Raw genomic sequence first — 26,622 nt, 5'->3', positions numbered from 1 at the left:
TGTCAAAAAGTAAACTTGGAAATTAGAGCTATCTCATGCTCAGCGATATTAGCAATATAATTTGTTGGTGTAAAGAATGATAAATGTGATGTTCAGTGATTGGTTTATTTTGTCAAGTGCGTCTTTTTTCTGATTGAGACTGATGTTCGTAAAGTGCTATTAAAAATATAATAAAAATATCAATATTTCTTATTTTTGGCAGAACTTGAAAACAGCTCATAATTAATTGTAAAAAAATAACACAACAAAAACAAAACAAAACCTTTGACTACAAAAAGACATTGACATACAAATGTACATATGAAAGATGAAAAACATACAGTAACTGAGAAGGAACAAAATCTCTGTCCAAAAGACATAATAAATTGAAACAGACACAAAGGTCATATGATCAGAAATATCTATAATAGTCTATATGTTTCTGGTATAACGAGGTCGTTTAGTGCACAGGCGTCTGTTTCTGGTTTCATAAAAATATAATAACCTGGGGTAGGACATTGTACTTTTCCAAAACCAGTGCACGATGTATTTTTAACGCAATGGGAATTATCTCCCTTGACATTTCCGGATCGTACGTCCATTGATTTGTTATTTAAGTGCGACCGGATATCGAGAAGTGAATGGACGAAAGGCTGAAAAGGGGACTTTGGCGATAAATAGCAATGGACAGACCGATTAGATATCAAGTTGTAAGTAAAGGAAGTTTTTTGACGTTTGTGAACGATATCAACACACAGATGATGTTGTATATTCCATGTTTCGGTAATTAAATATCCAGTTCGTTGTCGAAGCTGTCATAATGATCAGCTGTCAGCCATGTTTTTGTTGACGATTTTGTTAAAAGGAAGATTTATTCAGCAGTTGCTAAGACATTTCAGCATTGTTTACAAAGCCAGTGGACATACTGATACCGTTTAAAAGCTCCGTATATTGTGTTATATGACACTTACAAATTATGAGAAATCCTGTTAGAATTATTGCAGTAATCAGATTATTAAAATTTCAGATTAGGCCTAATCTACATTGAATTTTGTATTGTGATACAGTAGAGTGGCTAGTGTTAGATATATCATATACATTATTCGATTCATGATCACAGGTGCTTTGGGATATATATTTTTATGTTAGGCCTATAATGTATCTTAATATTCTATGGTCAAATTACTATTAAAAATCAAGATTTGAAATAGAAACATATATTAGAACGATATATATGTTTCTGGTTAGGTATGATAAAGTTACATTTACCAACAAACTTAAACCGGGGGGGGGGGGGGGGGGGGGTCTATTGAATAGTGAATACTCTGTGTACATGAACATGCATTCTTGGTTCAAGGGAGAAATAATTCTGAATGAAATCCTATCAGTATGTTAACAAATCAATGCTTTTAAATAAATGTACATGTACACATATACGTATAATTTTGGTATTCTGTAGTAATAATTAAAAGTATAATCATTTATTGTTTTATAATTTGTTTTGTTGTTTAATTTTGCAATCATATGTTAATTACCTGTAAATACCACTGTTACACACATATATATATGTAGTAATTGTATATATATTTCTGTAAATACTAGTTATATAAAGATACATATCTCTTCACACAATTGCAAGTATATGTCCCTAGAGTCCTTATTAGGGGTTGGGGGTCTGGGGGTGATGTCTGAAGTCTCATGATTGTTTGACTGATCATGACTGTATGCAACATGTTGTTAACTCTAATACAATTGTAAGTTTCTTTATATAAGAACTGATAAAAGTTTACAGATTTACAGAGCCTAATTCTATCAAGCTAATGAATATTGTTATATGGTATGTTGTTTCTTTCCAGTTGACTAGCGAAGAAGATGATGTTCCTGCTCAACCTTTAGCTGTTGCTATGGTGCTTCCCCCTGTGGAACAACCACCAGCGCCTTCTAGTGAGGAACCTGGTAACTATTATTAAGTTGTTGTATTTGCAATTTTAGGCATTTCACGTGTTTGTTTGTTTGATTAAATTTATGTCTTATTATCAGCTAGCTGGGTCATGTAACGACAGTCTCTCATGCATGCGATGTGTTGCCCATTCTGGGAGGCTGCAGAATATTTGTGGTGTCTTCTTGTAAAGCCGAGCTCTTGTCCTATTCATAGTGCTTTATATATATAATGATCACTGAAGTATGCCACTGAAGATACCAAGCAAAACACCCCCACCGGTCATGATACTGACAACGGATGAACCAGTCATCCCATTCCCTGAATCATGTACATCATGTGCATCTCAGTTGTCTAAACATAGATTTATTTTTGTTCTGGCTTTATATTTAATTAGTTTATAACTAAAACTAATATTTGATATAAACCAACTAATTTTCACTTGTGACTAAAATTCATGTATTTTGCTCGCAAGTAGAAATCAGAAAAATAAATAGTCACCAAAAGATGTCAGGCATAGGTAGAGTAGAACCTCATGACTCTCAATCTCAAAGTTAGATTGCAGCGAAAACTTTGTTAGGCATGAAAACACCAAATAAAGTTGCTTCGTAAATAAGTTGGTTTTGTAGTAACAGTGATTTCTGGAGGTGAATGATGCACTGCAGACCTACTAAGGCTGTTTTAAGATTCAGTATACATTTTATGTGTTTTTCAGAACATATGTACGGCACAAAACTTCCAACATATGATGAAGCGACAACTTTACCTACTTATGAGGAAGCAGAGAGGTCAAAAGCTGCAGAGGCAGAAAGACAACAGGATGTCGAGAGCCAGAACCAGGAGGTATGTATGCATGGTATTTTCTGTAAGGTTTAGGGCCAAATTTATTTTTAGAACTATACTAAATTTACACGGGGCTTTTCCATAATTTCATTGGTCAAAACTTGACGATGTAAGCAGAACTCAACTGTCGTTTTGATATATAAGTACTTTTGGAAGGCCAACAAACACATAAAGACTGGTATCATCGCCCGACTATTCACTTAAAATACCAATATTTATTATTTCATGTCGGCTCAGAAATGAAGTAAATTCTAAACTCTGGACTTTAATTAGGATCACTTATAGTCAAGAGATTCCCAAACATGTACTTGTAACTTCAGGGATGGGAACAAGTAGCTACACTTTATTTCTTTATTTTGTCTATAAAACCACCTACACAAACCCTATCATTCCTTATACAAAAAATGAATTATCGGTAATTGTCAAAAAGTTTTTACACCGTTTTTGTCATTTTGATAAAGACCCAGTTCATACTTATTACGATTTACACATCTCTATCAAAGAAAATTTAAGTGAGACTTGCAGATTTACTCAAGTCCTGATGATTCCCCTTCTGATAGATAGATAGATAGGAGTTAGGGCATTAATGTCTTAAAATCATTCCTAGTTTCTATCGTATATGACAGTATCTGGAGATTTAGCAATGATTTAATGTTTGTTTTATGTAAATTCCTTGTTTAGAGATTTGTTTCAAGATGTCTTATGCATAATGTGCCTGGTGACAGATAGTTTTGTATTTATTATGTAAAATTTGTTTTAGGATATGGAACACAGCCGGCATATGCTTAGAGTAACCTCCCTTGGGACAGATGGCATGTTTCTTTGTGCGTTTGTTGGTGAGTGCTAGAAAGTCATAAGTACTATGGAAGTCAAACTCGCTTGTGTAAAACACACTAGCATTGGATACACCAGGCCCAAATTTCTTGAAACAAATTTAAGTAAAAAAATGACTGAAGTAAAAAGAAGAAAAATGACATAAGTTTATAACGAGTAAAATTTAAATTTTGACTGAAATCTACACTTTTGTTTGAGAAATTGGAGCCAGATGAGGATACATCAAAGGTTCTCTTAGGTCTCATTCCCCCTCCCCCATTAACAACAAGCAAAATTAATTTTGAAATAATTACATTTTAGTTGCATTCTTCTTTAACTGGATCGGATTCCTATTCTCTATCTGTGTGTTTACTACGATTGCTGGACGATGTGGCGCACTCTCCGGACTAGGACTTTCGATCGTGAAGTGGGTTGCCATCGTCAAGGTAAGTACATATAATCCTGTATCCATGCTTTGTTTTTTATTTCATATTTGTATATTACAGAGGTAACTATCCTTGTGGGTGGGTTTTGATGGTGACATCAAATGCTTCTGAGCAAAATGTCTAATTCGTGTTCTTAGACATTGAAGTTTTCTCTTTTCAGCAAAATGATTGGGCGTCTGGCTATGCCGAGAGTGACTCATGGATATGGTGGCTCCTCATACTCTGTGGTGAGTAACTCAACACTTGTTTTGAAATGCTAGAAGTATAATATTCTATTTTAGGTTCAAATCTGGAAAATTTTTAACCTTCAAAAAATAACTTGCTTTGCTGTAATTTGTGTGTTTCAAGATACCAAAATGATGTTGGCGAAATACAATTTACTGTTGATTAGACCAATCTTCTGATGATTGTCACATCACAAAAACGATGTCAAAATTCATATGTATGAGGTCATTGCCACCTAAAGGTAAGACTAACCAATGGTAATGGTATTTCACCCACATTGTTATGGTATCTCTAAATCAACATATTGAAAATGACCTTATCATGTTGTGTCTCGTACATGTTTCAGGTTTCATGATATTCCTGCGAGGGGCCATACACTACGCTAAGATCAAATATGAGTGGAACCGTTTAGCTCACAACATTCGTTCGCAGTATTTCTTCACTCTGTGAGGTGACAAGAGTTGCTCGAAAGACGAAGCTTTTTTCAAGATTATCAATGACTTTGGGTAATTCAATATTACCCTCGTGGTATATTTACATCATAGAGTAATTTTTTTCATCAAATTCATTGCATATGAAACCAAAAGAAAGTTATTAGTTGAAAAGTAATCGTTTGAACTCTGATCAGGAAAAGCTCTAAGTGGACCAGGTCTTAAGGTCAAGTGACATCTAGGGTCATTTTTGACAAAATAAGAGGTCATTCAGCACATCACATGCTAATATACATATTTTGTTAAATAATGATGGATATTTGTGAGTGGATTTGATTCATTTTACCTTTACCTATACACAATTTTTTTGATGATTATGAAGATTTGTAATTATAGTAGATTTCAAATAGAATTATTTTGAATGTCCATAAAACTGTGAGATTCAGACCAATCTTAGGCGAATATTGCATTGAATATCAAAATTGAAATTAAAAAAAAAAAAAGAACCTGTTAATTATGTTAATGACAGGACATTTATATCTATCGATGAAACATGATTATGTGTGCAATATTTACTGTACTAAGGTGAAGATATGGAAAAAGTACTTGTGTTATGATTAACCAATTCACTCCTAAAGTTTTATGATGGACTGTTCCTGTCTTTTATCTAGAATAGTCCAAGTGTTTCCTCAGGGGTGAAAGAGATAGATATGAAATACACTAAAATATCATCACCCCAGGTGCGGTATGAATTGACGACAGCATTTGAAATATTTTGTTTCAATATTGTATTGTTGCATTCAGTCCTATGTAAACAACTTTAACGGCAGATTAACTATTTAGTAAGGTCCTTTGACATTTTATATTTAAAATATTTAATATATGGACAAGTGGTTCTGTTAGCTTGCTTGATTTATCCTTTTATTTTTTGGGTAGCAGAATCAATATTTTCACAAATTTTTAAGCTATGTGTTACCCCATTTCATCTTTGCATTTCATGCTTTTGTTAGATGTTGGTCAGTCGAGATTGGTATTAATTATATCCCTATGAATTTTAGGGATTAGGGGACAAGTATGGGATTGTTATATTAAGGGGGCTGGTGTACTACTGGTAAAATAGAGAAAGTTTTAATATCTCTGGAAATCTGGTAGCATGCATATGAGGGCTTACAGTAACTTGTTATTGATATTTGTTATATTTCTGTCCTTAATTAGGTGTACAAAGGTTGTGATAACTGTGCTCATGGTTTAATAGGTAGGTCAACTCCACATGGAGCCTAAATTGAATGCTAGAAAATAAAATAAAAGACCCTCAGAAAACTTAGTGAAAATCCATACATAAATAAGAGTATGGAATACCTGTAACTTTGATGACAAACACAGGGACCTGACACAGATTTCTAACCAACAGTATTTATATATATTATAGTATCTATAATATATAAAAATTGTATATATATATATATAAATACAGCTGGTTAGAAATTTGTGCCAGATGTCTTAAGATTTGATAAACCAGGTGTTGTTTTAAATGATAAGTCTGTACATGTAATTTAAGAAGTTGTTCATACCATTAATCAATGCAGGGAAATAAGTCTGTAATGTTTGAATACAGTCACTGATTAGAATATCTTTCTGATAAACAGGGTACTGATAATCAGCTTTCTTTACTGTAATGGCTACTACATTTTGTGATTTCCACTTCAAAACTTGTCCAGGGAAATTTACTTAATACACAGATTTATAAGTTGAATGGAAATATCATGCAGTGTACGTGTGCAGAGGAGACATTATACTTAATTTAAAGATACAAGCTTATTCTAATTAACTTTAATCAGGAAATCCTTTGTAAAAATAAATTACAGGTGAAAAAAATTGATCAATAGTAACAAGGATATTTAGACTTTCCACCTTTTGACACATTGGAAATGTAATCAATAATATTAGATCTCGATATTGAGAAACCTCTGATGTGCAATACCGAGATCGTTAGAAACGACGTTATGATCAAAAGTGTCTCGTCGTTTTATACCTCTAACATTGTTGGAGTAACTGGAAATGTTGTTATGCTCCGATGGAACATACAAGATACAGACTGTAAATTAATCTTGTCTTTTGATTCCACATACTTCAGTTTAAACGTTTCAGTGTCATTGTACTTTTTCTAGTAAATATCTTTTGCAAAATTTAATCATGCACATACAAAAATATTTATAATCAGTAAGAATTTTGATATTTTTTTTGCCCGGTTTTCTCAATATCTATATTCATGTTATATATATTTTTGATCTAAATCAGTTCAAAATGATTTAGCTGGAATTATGAAATTTATTTTGATGATTACTAAATTTAGTCTTTATACCTGTTATATATATAACAATGTATTTGTCTTTAATTGTTTCCTATTGTACCTATAATTATATAGTGATCATAGATATTTCTCCTTGTTTCTGTGCTGTACAATCCCAGTAGCAAGCCTTAGCAACAAGATCTTCCATGGAGTAATAAATCAATTTTATCATCACTAGTTTTGTTTCTTATCCTTTAACTTCAGCTTCACACCGCCTGACTTTTCGTTTAGAGCCAAGAGCCTCTGTGAGGAAGGCTTTGGGATCTGTTCCCCGGACAAGACACATCATAGTAGAAAAGTAGTAGTTTCTGTTTCTGCCTAGTGCTCACTTCAATGGAATTGGACAACTGGTCTGTTCATTGTCCATATAATGTGATTGGGAGGGGTGTGTTTGTTTGGTGTCAATGTATAAGTAACGACAGTGAAACAAAGGGAAGTTAATCTAATAGATACCAAATTAATATGATATTTAAAAATGATAGATTGACTATAAAAAATTACAGGAAGAGAACAAAGATTTTGCTGGCACAAAAAGCTCCAAAATATTTTTATGCATTTATCTTTAGCAGTACTAACTCATTACAGTCCTAGTTTTAAGTATCCTGATATATACATGTACACGTTAACCTTTTAGCCACTATGGTCCAGAGGTGAAGGGCTAGTGGTAAAATGTCAGACACATTTACCACTTTACTAACTAAATTTGGCCAGAAACGTCCTTTTGGGAAGGGAAACAAAGTTTGGAAGTAGAGGTAAATATTCAATTTTCCCTTGGGGAAAGAACAATGAACCTGTATTCAGAACATAACTTGACTTACAAACCAGGTGAGCGATACAGGCCCTCTTGGCTTCTTGTTTGTGTTCAAATTAGACATGTTCATGTATATTCACAATTAAAAACTAATTATTGTTCAGATGACAAATATCATTTATAATCATGATCCGTCATCGATGAAGCATCTTTAAAAAACAAAAGCTGATAAAGATTATAATTGTAAAATTATTTATTCAAAATCACATCAGGTAAAAAAAAAATTCGGAATTAAATCTTGATAATTTAACACTCCTGTAACATCACAATATTTGAAATAAATACTGTTTCAAAGAAGATTAATATTTTCATAAAACTTAACAAGATACAGCTTAAACATCAAATATCTTGAATAGTATGCAGTCTTATAGATAATGTATTTCAATGTATGCCAAAAATAGTTACCAGTAGGTCAAGAATGAATGATGGAAGGTTGATATAACTCATGTAAAGAGTTATCGTTCAGAAAAAAAAGATATACAGGAAGATTTTAGCTAGTTGCTGTCATTGTCAATAACAATTAGGAAAAAAAACTGTGACATAGAGTTCCATTTTTCATGTCTGATGATAAATCTTTAGTTGATCTATGTATGTGTATCTGATATGTACGGAAAAGTTGATTTTACATTCATTAAAAGACTTTGTTTTCATATCCAAAATGCCACTTCCATAATATCTATTAGATGTACAATAATTAAACACAATTCAATGGATGGTGCTATACCAGTTCAGTACAACTAATATGAACAAGAACACATAGTTGTTTTTTAATCATTTTTTCTTCTTTTTTGCCGATTTTGAACGCTGTGCAGTCAAATCAGTCAATTTTTTGTCGAGTTTCCTGTGTAGAGCTGCCTGGCGGGCAGGATCTGGAGGGGGTGGTTTTGTCATACTGCTGCGATACAACACACCCTCCTTTACATGTACAGACCGAGCCTGAGACTTTGCTGTGTCTCCACAACCATGAATCTCAGGAATGTGATGTGACAGACAAAATCGTCTCATACAGAACTCACAATTCTGACCTAGGGTCTTCACTTTCACTTTACATTTTTTAAATCCACAAACTTCATCAAGTTTTTGAGCTGCAGCAATAAGTCCGTCAAAATCATCAGCATCCACTTTTTCAATTTTTGCAGTGGCACTTGGTGGACGTAGCTTTTTCACTTCATTCTGTTGCCGTGCCGAATCTTTACGCACAGGTGCACCTTGGGAATTTTCAGCTGCTTTTGCCGAACGTTCCTTTTGTTTTCGTAAACAATGCAATTCATGTAGACTAAAGTTAGCAATGATGACATCTTTACTACAATGTGGACAAACCTGTTTGTCACTTTTCTTCTCGCTCTGTTTCTCCTCCAAATGTACTGTACTACGTGCCTCTTCTGCTTTTCCAACTGGCTGGACATTGGTCTCAGTTGCCATGGGTACAGACTTAGCACCAGGCTTGGACACAACGATGAATCTTCCCTTCTCCTCTCCTTTACTGATATGAGTTAGCGATAACTTCCCTGCCAACTGAAGGGAAAAGTAACTAATTAATCACTAAAAGGAAAACTATACATTATTCACAAATCACAATAAAAAAATTACTATGAATTATAATATTATAAACATATACATTTTAGCAATAATTGTATGTAAACATTTTTCACATGAAGACGTTTAGTACTAAAATCTAGATTACATTAATTTATTTTTTACATCTTCTTATGTCAATTATTATAAATATGCATATTAATCATTATGCTAACCTTTTAAGAATCAATTCTGATTGTACCAAAATAATTAGATTATTTAAACAAACTTGGTAGCCCTTCATCCCTGCATGCTACAGACCCAATATCAGGTCATTTTAGTTATGCCAAGAATATGTTTAAAAGATCCTATTTGACCCCTGTGATCTTGAATGAAGGTCAAGGTCATTCATTTAAACAAACTTGCTAGCTATTTTCCCTAACATGCTATAAGGCCTTTCAGTCATTTGAAAAAAGTTTACACATGACTCACAGCAACGAACGGAGCATGGTGACTATAGGTCATCTAGAACCTTTTGAGTCAGATGACCTAATAATTAAAAAGTAAAATTAAGGCAAGAAAACAAGCTAAAATTCTTCATTCCTACCTCATGTACCAGCATTCTGTCAAAAGAGGTAAGTGTTGTAGGGAATTCCATACAATCCACTTCTGTATTGGCAACAAAGTTTTCCAGGATCTCACGATACTTCTCCGTCTTTTTCTCTGTAGCAGCTTCATCACTGAAAAACAAATTTAATGTTATGCCTGAATTGATTCTCAGCTTCAGTCTTGAACTTGGGACCAATGGCTATACTAATAGAGCATGATTAACTCATTCAACCCTGAAATTTCTTAATGGACTGGTCAAATTTTTTATTTAGAAGAGTCTAAATTGTAAATATTGTACATAGCGATAAGACTTCACACTTAGAAGAATTTGAAATCAGTCAGTATAACACCGGGTCATTAAGTCCAGGTCCCAGTTTTATGAACATTCCTTAAATTTAAGGAATCCCTTAACTTAAAATTCTCCATATTAGGAAAGCATTACAAAATTTAAGGAAGGCTCATTAACTTAACTTTTGTTAATGTTTTTCATGGGGAAATTTAAGTTAAGGTATTCCTCAAAGTTAAGGAATGCTCATGAAACTGGGCCTAGGGCTGCTTCTCACTTGTCTTGCACTATAACTTTTGGTGTTGTTAGACCTCTCCAAGTGGAACTAATGGGAGGCTAAGGAGAACTGTTGGTGTGTGCCTGAAAAACACATATCAGGGATCCCACTATTTTTGGGACCATAATTCAAGACTTTTTCAAGGTTTTTTCAAGGAAAATAAGTGAAATTCAGGTCATGTTTTGACACTTTCATATACCTTTCACAAGTTGTTATTTTTTAAGAGTAATGCAACTTGAATGATGCTGACTATATCTATTCCAAGATAAAACTACATTCATTATGAAAGAAAACAATGAATAAACTTTATATTAACATTGGTTTGTTTGTGTAGCTTCCTACATGCCTCTCATGTTAAAGAGTTTAACAAACAAGCAAGTTGCTGATTGGACACAGTTTAATAAATTAAAGATAAAATCAAGTAATAAAATTCAAGGCTTTATCAAGGTATTTCAACAAAGTTTCCTTGTTTCTCAAGGTTTTCCCTATCCTGATTTTTTATTGCAATTTTCCCAACTTTTTCCACTTTTCAAGGTCGCATGGGAACCCCGACATTTGAAAGGGGGAGGGGGAAGTTAGGGTCTCCTAGTAGCTTCATGCTAGAAAGAGTTTTCCTTTAGCTCACAGGGCTCAAAGTATATATTTTTATCAGGTGGCCTGTTTGGCTACTGGGCCAAAATATTTAGGCGCCAACTGGAAAAGTTCGTCGCCACCCAAGTTCTTAATAGGTTTCAAAACATTTTCTTTCAATGTTTTAGAACAGTATAGCCATCTGTATGCAATATTTATATTATTGTAAATTTTTTAAGCATTGAGAGGTACATTATACACTGTCTTTAAAAGAAATTTACACATATATACTTCAGTCATTTTGTAAAGCACTGTTGCAATAATAAGTTTAAATGAAAGCTAGATCTTATTTCTTTTCTAAATTTCTTCGTCGCCAATGAGGCGCCTTATAGGCCAATGTGTGGTCGCCAATGATGAATTTAAGGCGCCATGGCCACCAAAATAGGCGCCACTTTAAGCCCTGGCTCAATCAGTTGAGTGGAGGACCAATAAGTCTGGGGTAGCAAGATTAAAATACACAACCTACTGCGTATACTCCCATTCAGTTAGATTATGTATGCTGGACCCAAGAAAGAAGGACTGATATATAATCTTAGAACTGACAAATGAAATCTCTAAGGTACTAAGAGACTGTACAACTCTGTATAAAGACCACCTGCTCAATAAGACCACTTTCATATTGATACAAGAAAACAACCAACAACCTGAGTTATTACCTGATGTGTTTTTCGTGTTGTTTCCTTTCCCCCGACGAACCACCACCAATGGTGCCCCTGCCATCTGACGTTTTCTGGCTCTGTTTGGACTTAGATGATTTTGGTTTTGCTCCTTTACTCTTTCTAGTAAGGTTTAGTGTCAACAAATCATCAAGGTGCTCAGGTCGGTTACTTTGAGAGAATGCCCCAGCTACAAAATAGCATAAAATACTATAATATCAAGATGGGAGGGGTGGAGTGGGGTGTGAAGGAAAGTGCATAGAGAAATACAACCAACAGCTGGTATTATGGAACAGTCAAGATCTTATTGAATGCAACTACCAATCCAGGTTTTACAAGAACTTGTGTAAATTTTTCCATTACTTGACAAAACAAAGTTCAACTGTGAGATCTTTGGGTTAGATAAATCCAAATACCGAGCACGAATATTTCTTCTTTGTGGAATTTCCTCTCAGTAAAGTTTATCAAATAAAAAATATTTAAAATTTCTTTCCAGATATAAGATTCTTTTACATACTATCAATATAGTCCTGGGCTGTTTGTATCTCTCCGTGTGTTGACAGATAATCTACCAGGGAGTTCAGGAAAGAGTCATGTGACACAGTCTCCCTATCACAAATTACTGCCAGGTGGCGCCTTGCTCGTGTCACTGCTACATTAATTCTTCGCTTCTCAGACAGAAATCCAACTTCACCTGTAAGCATTAAATATTTCAGTGAACATTTCAGGGAGGGGGTTAATTGATGATAATATTTCAGTAAACATTTAGGGGATGGGGTTAATTGATGATAATATGTTTCAGTGAACGTTTCGGGGAATGGGGATAATTGATGATAATATTTCAATGTGAAATTTCGGGGAAGGGGTAAATTGATGATGATATTTCAGTGAACATTTCGGGGAAGGGGTTAATTGATGATAATATTTCAATGAACATTTCGGGGAAGGGCTAAAGGTGATAAAAACAGAAGGGACATGGAAAATGATTTATGCTAGAAACATTTAGGGTCCTATGGGGATAAAACATATATCAGTTTGATTTGATTATATTTTGTCTTTAAATAGAAAATTTCAGGGAAGGGGTAAATTGATGATGATTTTTTCGGTATGACTTACCTCCCTTTTCGGTTGTGACGTCATCCGAGACAATCAACTACCGGAAGATGTGCCGATCGGGAACTGTCAACAATGCATGGGATTTTAGCCACAGGTAAGTACTTACGATGATAATATTTCGGTGAACATTTCGGGGAAGGTGATTTAAATTGATGATAATATTTCGGTGAACATTTCGGGGAAGGGTAAATTGATGATGATATTTCGGTGAACTCATGTCGGGGCAGGGGTTAATTGACTGATGACTATTTCAATGAACATGTATAGGAAGGGGATAATTGATTATATCATTTCGTGACGAGTAATGACAGATGCTTTTAGTTTCTATTCAGAGCAGCATTTTTGTAATACGACTGGGCATGTATTTGATGAATAATATTTCACATTGAAATTATTTGAGGTGAGTGGTAGACAAACATGATAATATTTCAAGTGATCATTTTGGATCCCGTAGTGTTAATTGGACGATGTATAATTTAATATGCCCATTCTCTTTGTCCTACGTTTATGATGAGATATTGCATGCTGTTACAAATATTTTGAGGGAATTAAAAAACATTACACATAGATGGATAGATACAAAAACCTAATCATTAAACATGTTGTGTACTGGGGTTGCCCCCCATGATCGTCGACTAATATGTTTCAGTGAACATTTAGGGGAAAGGGTTAATTGATGATAATATTTCAGTGAACATTTAGGGGAAGGGGTAAATTGATGATGATATTTCGGTGAACATTTCGGGGAAGGGGTAAATTGATGATGATATTTCGGTGAACATTTCGGGGAAGGGGTAAATTGATGATAATATTTCGGTGAACATTTCGGGGATGGGGTTAATTGATGATAATATGTTTCAGTAAACATTTAGGGGATGGGGTTAATTGATGATAATATGTTTCAGTGAACATTTCGGGGAAAGGGTTAATTGATGATAATATTTCAGTGAACATTTCGGGGAAGGGGTAAATTGATGATAATATTTCGGTGAACATTTCGGGGATGGGGTTAATTGATGATAATATGTTTCAGTAAACATTTAGGGGATGGGGTTAATTGATGATAATATGTTTCAGTGAACATTTCGGGGAAAGGGTTAATTGATGATAATATTTCGGTGAACATTTCGGGGAAGGGGTAAATTGATGATGATATTTCGGTGAACATTTCGGGGAAGGGGTAAATTGATGATGATATTTCGGTGAACATTTCGGGGAAGGGGTAAATTGATGATGATATTTCGGTGTACATTTCGGGGAAGGGGTAAATTGATGATGATATTTCGGTGAACATTTCGGGGAAGGGTTAATTGATGATGAATATTTCAATGAACATTTCGAGGAAGGGGTAAATTGATTATAATATTTCAGTGAAAGGGTTGACAGATGATAATAGTTCAATGAGCATTTTGAGGGAGGGAGTTATTTGATGATAATATTTCAGTGAAACATTTTGAGGAGAGGGTTGACAGATGATAATATTTCAGTGAACATTTTGGGGAGGGAGTTAATTGACGATAATATTTAAATGAACATTTCCGAGAGGGAGTTTACTGATGATAATATTTCAGTGAATATTTTGGGGAGGGGTTTGACTGATGATAATATGTTTCAGTAAACATTTAGGGGATGGGGTTAATTGATGATAATATGTTTCAGTGAACATTTCGGGGAAAGGGTTAATTGATGATAATATTTCAGTGAACATTTAGGGGATGGGGATAATTGATGATAATATTTCAATGAACATTTCGGGGAAGGGGTAAATTGATGATGATATTTCGGTGAACATTTCGGGGTAGGGGTAAATTGATGATGATATTTCGGTGAACATTTCGGGGAAGGGGTAAATTGATGATAATATTTCGGTGAACATTTAGGGGATGGGGTTAATTGATGATAATATGTTTCAGTGAACATTTAGGGGATGGGGTTAATTGATGATAATATGTTTCAGTGAACATTTCGGGGAAAGGGTTAATTGATGATAATATTTCAGTGAACATTTAGGGGATGGGGATATTTGATGACAATTTTCAATGGGGGGAGGGGTAAATTGATGATGATATTTCGGTGAACATTTCGGGGAAGGGGTAAATTGATGATGATATTTCGGTGAACATTTCGGGGAAGGGGTAAATTGATGATAATATTTCGGTGAACATTTCGGGGAAGGGGTAAATTGATGATGATATTTCGGTGAACATTTCGGGGAAGGGGTTAATTGATGATGATATTTCAATGAACATTTCGAGGAAGGGGTTAATTGATTATAATATTTCAGTGAAAGGGTTGACAGATGATAATAGTTCAATGAGCATTTTGAGGGAGGGAGTTATTTGATGATAATATTTCAGTGAAACATTTTGAGGAGAGGGTTGACAGATGATAATATTTCAGTGAACATTTTGGGGAGGGGGTTAATTGACGATAATATTTAAATGAACATTTCCGAGAGGGAGTTTACTGATGATAATATTTTCAGTGAATATTTTGGGGAGGGGTTTGACTGATGATAATATTTCAATGAACAATACGGGGAGGAGTTGTTACCTCTCCTGTTACTGCGGACCAGTGTTATAATAACAGCTTCCTTCTCACGACCTTGGAAACCATCCACAGATTTTATCTCAACTTCTGGAAACTTGGGCCAGATTCGAAGACGTAGCAGTTCCACCTACATTCAGATAAGAACAAACATTACTGTTTACACTTGCCTAGCTAATCGCTATATAGTAAGTTATGTAATGAAATACTTTTCAAGTTTTCTGACAAAAACAAACATTGATTAATGCAGGTTAGAATGACCTTTGACCTTTAGTCCAGAAAATAATTCCTATGCAAGCACTCTTCCCAAGGAAGTTCTCAATGATCACCCAGAGGGACTTTGAGATATTACAAGGAAATCTATTTTGTATTTACATATCACAAGTAGGTATTTGTTGTGACATCGTGTTTTTGTGAATGTAATGTCATACTTTTCTGAGAAACTAACGCGAATTGCCCTCACAAATTAATGATGTCACAATGGATACCTACCCCCAAGGGAACTAATTTTGTAATATGGTATGACAGAGCGACAATGACACTGTACCAAGACTGCCATTTCAATTAGAGAACAAACCTGAAGGTTATACGGAGCTATGACAGCAATCTCCTGTTGTTTTACTCCAATAGTAACTAGCCTGGCCACATGGCTGCACACAATATCTGCCTCGCCTGTAAATTAGTTGTTGAAATGTCAGATATACAGTAAAACAAAGTTAAAAAAAAATCCTCTGGGGACCAATAAAATCACTTCGTTATAAGCATAGTTTGTTAGTCACACATTACAGACATTTTATCAGAACCTCGACAGGGAATAAAAATTACTACATTATAACCATGATTTTGATGTAAATGTATTCGTTATAAACATATTCTACTGTGGTCTACTACCTAACATATCCTATCTATTCAACATTTACACATATAGGCCATTACAAAATAAAATCTGCAAATTTCTAAACCAAAATCAGATTTGTAAACTTTCAAACAAATTTCTTGAGTTTCTTGAAGATCTTTGTATCAATAAGTTAATTATTATGAAAAGGTTTAATTGTGAGATTAAATTACCTTCATTTCCCTTGGAAACTTCTTCAGGTGTATCCATCTCAGGTAAATCACATCCAGCTGTGTCTATCATTAGCAGTGGCAAACTAGACTCATCCTCTCCCTCATTTACATCATTCAGATCTCTAAAACATAACAGGGACTTAGATTAGATAAGAACAGTTGTCAAGGAAACACCAACATCTGATCAGATCAAACCAGTTGTCAAGTAGATACCAACATCATTTCATATCAGAACACCACTAGCTTTGATAATGAGGACAGTTGTCATTTACAGTCAAGAAGAGTTGTCAAGGAGGTATCGACTTCTGTGATCAGGTGATGATAGTTGTCAAGGAGACAATATATTTGATCGTATTAGGATAGTTGTCGTGGAGACATCAATTTCTGTGATCATATGATGATGGATGTCAAAGAGACACAATTATATTACCTGAGAAGATGTCCAGCAACAGTTGGGTGAGCGGTCAGTTTGCTGTGGTAGAGTTGGTCAGATGACCACTGCATTATGGCCTGGTGCATTCTGTACTGTGTGGTCAGCATGCGTACAACCTTAGTATGATACAGATCAATTATTCTCTCCATCAGGGTCAACTCCAGTCCGTCTTTGGCAGCTCTGCAAAGTACATTCAAACTTTTACAAATATAAAGGTAGAAAACAACTCCTGGTTTATTTAATGCTAAAACCCTGATTGAAATCTTCTGGCATATGCATCACTTTAAATAAATAAATATTCATGAGATATATATAAATATAAATTTCTCATTTTATAACTTATTTTCTTGGGTTCATATAAGGCTTTTATAATGTGCCATTGCTATCGAGGCACCCATGTATCATTTTAAAGTGCTGGGATGAATGATGATATAATCATGATGTTATTTCAAGAAAGAACAGACACAAGAACTAAGGTTACATTACTCACTCTTGACTGAGAATAGTTGGAGGCAACTGGAGATGATCTCCAGCAAGTACACAACGAGGGGCCCTCAGAAGGGGGATCCAACATGCTACCTCAATTGCCTACAATAGATGCAGTAATAATTCATTTAATTTATCGCTAAGTATGATAAGTTTAGTGCAATCATCCAAACTTACTTAAAATGGTCTACAACAGGGATTGAGCCCCTGAATAATGCCCCAAAGTTCCTTCAAGTTATCTATAAATACTGTAAACTGTTTAATATATTATTTTAGCGCAGTCAAATTTTCGCATAAATGTGTAACTCTAAATTATGATTTATCAGTGCGCAATTCAGTGGTTCAATACCCGAAATACCCTTTACAAAATTTTGCGCTGTACATAAATTACAGCTTCAAAGACAGTACGAAAAGCGCTAAAATAAAGCTACCACTAAAATTAGTATGTTTACAGTATTCTTACTGCACCAGGTTCTTGTTAGATGATCAGAAACTATTGTACATGGAAGCTTCCTTGTTTTAAAGTTTATTGACATGTGAACTGACATTATAGACCATAACTCACTTGTGAACATTCATCAATCACGGTCACATTAAAGTGGTTGTCATCCAAAAATTTGATTGGACCATCTGGTGAAGCTGAAGTTAGTGTTGCCAAGACGACATCTGCTCGTTTTAATATTTCCTTTGTAGCTGCTTGCTCACGCTGTGCCAATTCCTTCCTAAGGAATTTCATTTCTCCACGCAATGCATGTTTTTCTCCTTTGTCTCTTGTTTTCTTCATCTGTGACTATAACACAAACGTAACCTTAATTATGTTAATTTATTTTTTGCACATGATTTTTTTCTTTATTTTGTGAGCGATAAGAACTGTGTTTCAAATACAGGTAATTTAAAAGAAAACCCATAAAAAACAAAAGAGCAAAATTTAATTTCTAAGCAAAAGTCATCATAAAAGCATGAAACACAAAATCAAGTTTAGTTTTAGTTTTATTAGTTTATCGTCCTATTAACAGACAGGGTCATTTAATGATGTGCCAGGTTTTTTTGGTGGAGGAAAGTCAGGTAACCAGGAGAAAAACCACCCACTTGCAGTCGGTATCTGGCAACGGCCCACATGGGATAAGAACTCGCATCCCATAGGTTGAGGGCTTGTGGTAATATGTGAGAACATCTCATATAACCAGGCAGCTTCAGAGATCCTTTGATTTTAGCAACATTTCTAAAGAACTCCACTTGCTATAGCAAGAACACTACAATGGTTACCGTACTCGCCATAATTAGCTCTTCAATAATAGCAACAAAGAGGGCACTTATTAATGAACCAAACTGTAAGTTGTGGATGAAAAGAGTGAGCCATATTTTAAATCTTTGTGAACTCATGATACATTAATCTGTTATTGAAACAGTAAACATGCATGTACTTTTTATCCTTTGAGATGCATTATTATGCTGTGATTTTCATGTAAAAGACTCCCAAGTTCATGTAATATTGGATACAATGCTGATGTTAGATGCATCACATGTTGTAAAACATTGTTTCATCCATGAAAAGGGGCGTTTTTACAACATCAAGTCTTCTCTAGAAGAGGGGAAGGGTGCTTATAGTGAGAGCGGCGCTTATTATGGCAAATACGGTAACAAGTATTTCCAGAACAACACTGGACGGTATGGTCACTAAACACAGACTTCACAACTTGTTATGGTTACATACCCAAGCTTTATCCAAGTCCTTTCTAACATCTTCCACTAATCTTGTTTCTTCACTGTTGGCTAAAATGGCATCTAGTGAGTATTTCTGAATGTGTGGAAGGACACGCGCTGGATGTCCGAGTCGTACAATCTTCAGTTTATTTCGGGCCAGTCTTTCCACTAGATTGTCAACAGCAATGTTGGACGGTGCACATGTCAGAACCTGTAAGATATCAAACAAATCATAATCAACAGCAGACTTTCAATTTCATTACCAGGTTCTATAAACCTTTTTTCTTTCTTGACGACTGGATTTCACGAACTAAATTTTTATCTAAAAACACGATTGCAAAGATTTGCAGACTTTGAAAATTGACCTACAATGTATTCGTATCATTGATGTAAATGGTAATTTGTTGATATAAACTCCACAAAAGTAAATAAGTAGTAACAGTACATGTAGTTTATATGCAGACAGGAAATTTAGTGAACAATTCTGGAACTTTAAGTATAATACATTCAATGAAGTTAGTACTTTTACCTTCAATGAAATTATCAGTTTTACCTTCAATAGCTTACAAATTTTGAGATGTTTAAAGAAACCATCATTTTCATTTTTGAATACCCAAGTTTACAAAGAGACAGTGAAGTCATCATTTTTACTTTCATTCCGAGTTAGAATTTAACTTCTCTTTATGATTATTATAGTTTTAAGGAGATAATGACATCATTTTACCGTCATTCCGAGTTAGAATTTTACTTCCCTTTATGATTATTTTAGTTTATAAGGAGATAGCTACATTCATTTTACCTTCATTCCGAGTTAGAATTTTTACTTCTCTTATGATTATTTTAGTTTATAAGGAGATAATGACATCATTTTACCTTCATTCCGAGTTTGAATTTTACTTCCCTTTATATTTATTATAGTTTAATAAGGAGATAACTACATCATTTTACCGTCATTCCGAGTTAGAATTTTTACTTCTCTTATGATTATTTTAGTTAATAAGAAGATAGCTACATTCATTTTACCTTCATTCCGAGTTTGAATTTTACTTCCCTTTATGATTATTTTAGTTTATAAGGAGATAACTACATCATTTTACCGTCATTCCGAGTTAGAATTTTACTTCCCTTTATAATAATTATAGTTTATAAGGAGATAGCTACATCATTTTACCTTCATTTTGAGTTAGAATTTTACTTCCCTTTATAATTATTATAGTTTATAAGGAGATAACTACATCATTTTACCGTCATTCCGAGTTTGAATTTTACTTCCCTTTATATTTATTATAGTTTATAAGGAGATAACTACATCATTTTACCTTCATTCCGAGTTTGAATTTTACTTCCCTTTATGATTATTATAGTTTATAAGGAGATAGCGACATCATTTTACCTTCATTCCGAGTTAGAATTTTACTTCCCTTTATGATTATTATAGTTTATAAGGAGATAATGACATCATTTTACCTTCATTCAGAGTTAGAATTTTACTTCCCTTTATGATTATTATAGTTAATAAGGAGATAACTACATCATTTTACCGTCATTCCGAGTTTGAATTTTACTTCCCTTTATGATTATTTTAGTTTATAAGGAGATAACTACATCATTTTACCTTCATTCCGAGTTTGAATTTTACTTCCCTTTATGATTATTTTAGTTTATAAGGAGATAACTACATCATTTTACCTTCATTCCGAGTTTGAATTTTACTTCCCTTTATGATTATTATAGTTTATAAGGAGATAATGACATCATTTTACCTTCATTCCGAGTTAGAATTTTACTTCCCTTTATGATTATTATAGTTTTAAGGAGATAATGACATCATTTTACCGTCATTCCGAGTTTGAATTTTACTTCCCTTTATGATTATTTTAGTTTATAAGGAGATAGCTACATTCATTTTACCGTCATTCCGAGTTAGAATTTTTACTTCTCTTATGATTATTTTAGTTAATAAGGAGATAGCTACATCATTTTACCTTCATTCCGAGTTTGAATTTTACTTCCCTTTATGATTATTTTAGTTTATAAGGAGATAACTACATCATTTTACCGTCATTCCGAGTTAGAATTTTTACTTCTCTTATGATTATTTTAGTTAATAAGAAGATAGCTACATCATTTTACCTTCATTCCGAGTTTGAATTTTACTTCCCTTTATGATTATTTTAGTTTATAAGGAGATAACTACATCATTTTACCTTCATTCTGAGTATGAATTTTACTTCCCTTTATGATTATTATAGTTTATAAGGAGATAATGACATCAATTTACCTTCATTCCCAGTTTGACAGCCTGAGTTATAACTTCCACCACAGTGGTAGTTTTCCCTGTGCCTGGTGGACCATGAATCACCGCTACCTCAGGTTGGGACAAAGCAAATCGGACAGCCTCTCTTTGGGAATCATCCAGATTTTGATTGATGAATGTAATCTCTGAAACCATTCAAAACATTTTAAATGAATGGCTAAGGCAAGTCAAATTTCACTCACTGGTGGATCTCCTTCAGAAACAAAAAAGACTTACCTTTAGAGATATAAGGTGGAGTTAACTCCCTTCCATGATGTGATATATTTTTCCCGGGATGCAAGGCGGGGGTAACTCTCTTCTGTGATGTAGTATTATATAGATTTACCTTCAGAGATATACATTTTGTAAGGTGGGAGATCGAAGGTGGACTCATGGAGTTAACTCCCTTCCATGATGTAATAAAGATTTACCTTTAGGGATGTAAGGCGGAGTTAACTCCCTTTCCCCAAACAGCACTCCTACCAGTTGACTAGCTGGACTCGGGGGAAGGGACTGTAGGTCACGAAGAGCTCTGTATTGGCGAAAGAAAAAATGCTGATATACTTTGGTACCTAAACAGTTTTATAACCAGTAGATGTGTAGGGGACTACATTATACAGGTATTATAGACTGGGTGGCCAACTCAGTACAAACACTTCTTACAAATAATCATTTTCAACAACATTGATGATATCAGTACAAAATTAATGTAATCAGTATTAAGTTTTCATCTGGACTTTTGCTGATAATATTACATTCTATGGCATTATTTTAAACAGTAAGATTTTTTTAAAAGAGAGATCTCTCATTCCTACTTTTTTAATCTCTTGTAGGTGACATCGTTGGCTAGTTTCTGTAGTTTATATGTCCCATCATCACTCAGGAGAAAGAGATCTTGGTTATCATCAAATGCCACACAAACAGAGGATTTGTTGGCTCGAGTTACGATCCCTGAGGCGATATCTTCAGCTTGATCACCTGAACACGAACTTAATCCAGCGATATCACCTGTAACAATTAGTCAAAAGCAAAAAGTTACAAGTTCCTATCTTGATATTTTTTAATTCTACAAGAATTTTCTTTGTTTGAAATGGTGATGGGTTATCCCTTCCCCATTTATGCTACATCTCCTTTTAGTAAACATTATTGGTATTACTGAAAGGTATTAAAAACACATGCAATTTTGTGTACAATCAACTTTCTGGTATTCATTTTTTAACACTTCCTTGGTGTCCAAGAGAATGGATCGATTGCATTACTATAATGTAATGCAGGTTATGAGAAAACACATAAGTTTTGTATAAAATGAGATGTTTGTAGGTACTTTCTTTCACAGTTTGGAACTTTACATCAAGAAAAGTATGAATTTAAAAATACAGACCAGACCAGAATTCATATAGAGTTTCTGGCATGATTATTCACCCAAACAGAGGCTCTATGCTACTAGCTAATCTTTAGAAACATGCTCCATCAGCTGGGTGACTGAGACTGTATTTAGCACTATGTACAAGTCACAACGGCCCACTCCATCAACTAAGTGACAGAGACTGTATTTAGCACTATGTACAAGTCACACCGGCCCATTCCATCAACTAAGTGACAGAGAATGTATTTAGCACTAATGTGGCAGGGTAATTAATTATGTAATTAATTAAGTAACTAATTAGTTTATGTAATTAGTATTAGTGTATTGATGTATAGTAAAAAGTTAAGCTGCACCCCTGCACTACATGTATGTGTGTTGTCCCAGTACTGTCTATATGTCACTGTCTTGTTTACCTGTATATTACCTGGAATGAGAGAGTGCATGGATGGATGAGCACATTCTTTGTCTATAGGTGTGGGTAGGTACCAGTCAGGTGACTTACCTGGCTGGTCAGCTGATTGTTTTTATTGATTTTATTTGGTTTATAGATATAATAATGTGTGTTTTTTATTGGTCAAACTTTCCCTCCAAAATTCTATCTTTGGAGAACTTTCCTTTGTCTGTGGGCAGTTTCACAGAGAGAGTTTCATGAGAACAGTTATTTAGTTGAAATTTCTGGTAAGTCACCTGACTGGTACCTACCCACACCTATAGACAAAGAATGTGCTCATCCATCCATGCACTCTCTCATTCCAGGTAATACACAGGTAAACAAGACAGTGACATATAGACAGTACTGGGACAACACATACATGTAGTGCAGGGGTGCAGCTTAACTTATTACTATACATCAATACACTAATACTAATTACATAAACTAATTAGTTACTTAATTAATTACATAATTAATTACCCTGCCACATTATGTACAAGTCACACCGGCCCACTCCATCAGCTAATTATATATAAGTGACAGAAAATGTATTTAACACTATAAACTAGTAACACACACGTCACACTGACCCACTCGATCGGCTAAGTGACAGAGACATATTTAACACTGTACACGTCACACCGACCCACTCCATCAGCTAAGTGACAGAGACGTATTTAACACTATGTACAAGTCACACCGACCCACTCATTTTATATATATGATTTACTGTACCTGGGGTAAAGTTGTGGGAAGGAAGTTCCTGTTGGTTTCTCCCCATCTCAAATGTAATGACTATTCTCCCATAGAAGCCTGTGCGCCGTCCCACAATGCATAGTTTCGGAAGACATACTCCTCTCCTTTGAAGCTCTTTGATTGGCAATCTCTCTGTCAAAACTCTGAATGTTCAAACAAAATCACAAAAATGTGGTTATATGATTTAGAGAAAACCCAAATATGATTTGATTTCATGATTCTTTGTTGTGTAAATTGTTACCCTTTTCTTCGCTAATTTTGATATTATTAAGAGCACTTATTAAGGGTCACCAAGGACGAAAATCCTTGGGGTCACTTTTCATAAGCTTGATTATTTGTACCTTCTAACATTATCATTCTAAGCTGGTGAAGTATTTCTCATTATAGTTCGTACAATGTATCATTGTTTGTTGTTTTCCTTTGATATCAACTTAATCTTTTATAAAAGCTTACCTCTTGTTTCAGTGAAATTGTTTAACTATGAACATGTATGCAAATAGTGAAAGTGATCAGGCTTACATCGACAAGTCCCGAGGTGTTGTTACAAACTATTAGGGCACAATAAAAAATTTGTGAATTTTTTTCACTAATTAATGATCAACAGGCTTTTCCAGATTTTAGGTTTTTCTTTCCCTACGGAGTTTTCTATCGAATTCTGACGTCCCTTATCCTTTTATCAAAAAGTCCGTCAAATGTTTACACGACGACGAACTTCTTCCAGGCTTGCTGTCAAAAATGGACGGGAAGATTACGTCGATTAAGAGTACTCATCCATGTCGGGAGACGGAATATACAACCTGAGGAAAAAAATCAGGAAACGTTCCTCGGACACGCTCATACCTCGCCTGCCATTTAGTTAAACCCAAAAGCCAAAAATGTTTCAAAATCAAATCAAAAAAATACTAAAATTGTACGCACAACATGTATGTGTTGTCCCAGTACTGTCTATATGTCACTGTCTTGTTTACCTGTATATTACCTGGAATGAGAGAGTGCATGGATGGATGAGCACATTCTTTGTCTATAGGTGTGGGTAGGTACCAGTCAGGTGACTTACCTGGCTGGTCAGCTGATTGTTTTTATTGATTTTATTGGTTTATAGATATAATAATGTGTGTTTTTATTGGTCAAACTTTCCCTCCAAAATTCTATCTTTGGAGAACTTTCCTTTGTCTGTGGGCAGTTTCACAGAGAGAGTTTCATGAGAACAGTTATTTAGTTGAAATTTCTGGTAAGTCACCTGACTGGTACCTACCCACACCTATAGACAAAGAATGTGCTCATCCATCCATGCACTCTCTCATTCCAGGTAATACACAGGTAAACAAGACAGTGACATATAGACAGTACTGGGACAACACATACATGTAGTGCAGGGGTGCAGCTTAACTTATTACTATACATCAATACACTAATACTAATTACATAAACTAATTAGTTACTTAATTAATTACATAATTAATTACCCTGCCACATTATGTACAAGTCACACCGGCCCACTCCATCAGCTAATTATATATAAGTGACAGAAAATGTATTTAACACTATAAACTAGTAACACACACGTCACACTGACCCACTCGATCGGCTAAGTGACAGAGACATATTTAACACTGTACACGTCACACCGACCCACTCCATCAGCTAAGTGACAGAGACGTATTTAACACTATGTACAAGTCACACCGACCCACTCATTTTATATATATGATTTACTGTACCTGGGGTAAAGTTGTGGGAAGGAAGTTCCTGTTGGTTTCTCCCCATCTCAAATGTAATGACTATTCTCCCATAGAAGCCTGTGCGCCGTCCCACAATGCATAGTTTCGGAAGACATACTCCTCTCCTTTGAAGCTCTTTGATTGGCAATCTCTCTGTCAAAACTCTGAATGTTCAAACAAAATCACAAAAATGTGGTTATATGATTTAGAGAAAACCCAAATATGATTTGATTTCATGATTCTTTGTTGTGTAAATTGTTACCCTTTTCTTCGCTAATTTTGATATTATTAAGAGCACTTATTAAGGGTCACCAAGGACGAAAATCCTTGGGGTCACTTTTCATAAGCTTGATTATTTGTACCTTCTAACATTATCATTCTAAGCTGGTGAAGTATTTCTCATTATAGTTCGTACAATGTATCATTGTTTGTTGTTTTCCTTTGATATCAACTTATCTTTTATAAAAGTTCCTCTTGTTTCAGTGAATTGTTAACTTTACATGATCAAAGTGAAAGTGATAGGCTAACATCAAGTTCCGTGGTGTTGGTACAAACTAATAGGCCAATAACATTGGGTTTTTTTCACTATTCATGATCAACAGCTTTCAGATTTAAGGTTTTCTTTCCCTACCGAGTTTCTTCTAATTCTGCGTCCCTTTCTCCGTCCCTTTCCTTTTCCAAAAGTCGCAAATGTTTACCGACGAACTTCTCCATGCTTGCTGTCAAAAATGGACGGAAGTTTACGCGTTTAGGTAATCTCCATGTCGGAGACGGAATATACGAACCGGGGAAAAAAATCCGGACCGTTCCTCGGACTCGCTATACTCGCCGCCATGTAGTCTACCCAAAAATGTTTCAAAATCAAATCAAATAAAATACTAAATTG

The 26,622-nt window shown here is 34.6% G+C and overlaps 2 protein-coding genes across 3 annotated transcripts; one reads left to right on the top strand and one right to left on the bottom strand.

The window, feature by feature from the left end:
- Window positions 1–548: 548 nt before the first annotated feature.
- On the top strand, window positions 549–7,200 carry LOC138328076 (NEDD4 family-interacting protein 2-like). Its single transcript, XM_069274686.1, has 7 exons — window positions 549–689; window positions 1,836–1,935; window positions 2,634–2,761; window positions 3,522–3,597; window positions 3,896–4,020; window positions 4,181–4,247; window positions 4,592–7,200. Exons 1-7 carry the CDS (start codon window positions 663–665, stop codon window positions 4,693–4,695), a joined length of 627 nt encoding a protein of 208 aa, XP_069130787.1. The 5' UTR covers window positions 549–662; the 3' UTR covers window positions 4,696–7,200.
- Window positions 7,201–8,028: 828 nt separating this feature from the next.
- Window positions 8,029–26,465, bottom strand: LOC138328075 (DNA-binding protein SMUBP-2-like). 2 transcript variants are annotated; one of them, XM_069274685.1, is made up of 16 exons: window positions 26,368–26,465; window positions 25,737–25,900; window positions 22,276–22,468; window positions 21,892–21,992; window positions 21,446–21,606; window positions 19,175–19,375; window positions 18,026–18,250; window positions 17,465–17,562; window positions 16,972–17,154; window positions 16,542–16,663; window positions 16,051–16,145; window positions 15,480–15,603; window positions 12,328–12,504; window positions 11,811–12,000; window positions 9,960–10,092; window positions 8,029–9,352 (listed from the first exon to the last, which is right to left on the bottom strand). In XM_069274685.1, exons 1-16 carry the CDS (start codon window positions 26,448–26,450, stop codon window positions 8,609–8,611), a joined length of 2,994 nt encoding a protein of 997 aa, XP_069130786.1. In that variant the 5' UTR covers window positions 26,451–26,465; the 3' UTR covers window positions 8,029–8,608. The 2 variants fall into 2 exon arrangements, with proteins under 2 accessions (XP_069130786.1, XP_069130785.1); XM_069274684.1 differs by lacking the exons at window positions 25,737–25,900; window positions 26,368–26,465 and adding an exon at window positions 23,995–24,356 and having other exon boundaries at window positions 8,030–9,352.
- Window positions 26,466–26,622: the final 157 nt, after the last annotated feature.

This window comes from Argopecten irradians, chromosome 7 (genome assembly GCF_041381155.1).
Source record: "Argopecten irradians isolate NY chromosome 7, Ai_NY, whole genome shotgun sequence".
Classification (NCBI taxonomy): domain Eukaryota; kingdom Metazoa; phylum Mollusca; class Bivalvia; order Pectinida; family Pectinidae; genus Argopecten; species Argopecten irradians.
This window is presented reverse-complemented; position numbering and strand designations above follow the sequence as displayed.

Bases quoted from the DNA above. Each gene is read 5' to 3' on its own strand.
- LOC138328076 (XM_069274686.1), top strand. From the start codon at position 663: ATGGACAGACCGATTAGATATCAAGTT. The intron at 1,936-2,633 runs GTAACTATTATT...TGTGTTTTTCAG, and splicing joins GCCTTCTAGTGAGGAACCTG to AACATATGTACGGCACAAAA. The intron at 4,248-4,591 runs GTGAGTAACTCA...TACATGTTTCAG, and splicing joins GTGGCTCCTCATACTCTGTG to GTTTCATGATATTCCTGCGA.
- LOC138328075 (XM_069274685.1), bottom strand. From the start codon at position 26,450: ATGGAGAAGTTCGTCGGTAAACATTTGCGACTTTTGGAAAAGGAAAGG. The intron at 21,607-21,891 runs GTAAATCTTTAT...GAATGGTTTCAG, and splicing joins TCCGCCTTACATCCCTAAAG to AGATTACATTCATCAATCAA. The intron at 15,604-16,050 runs GTTTGTTCTCTA...ATCTGAATGTAG, and splicing joins TAGCTCCGTATAACCTTCAG to GTGGAACTGCTACGTCTTCG.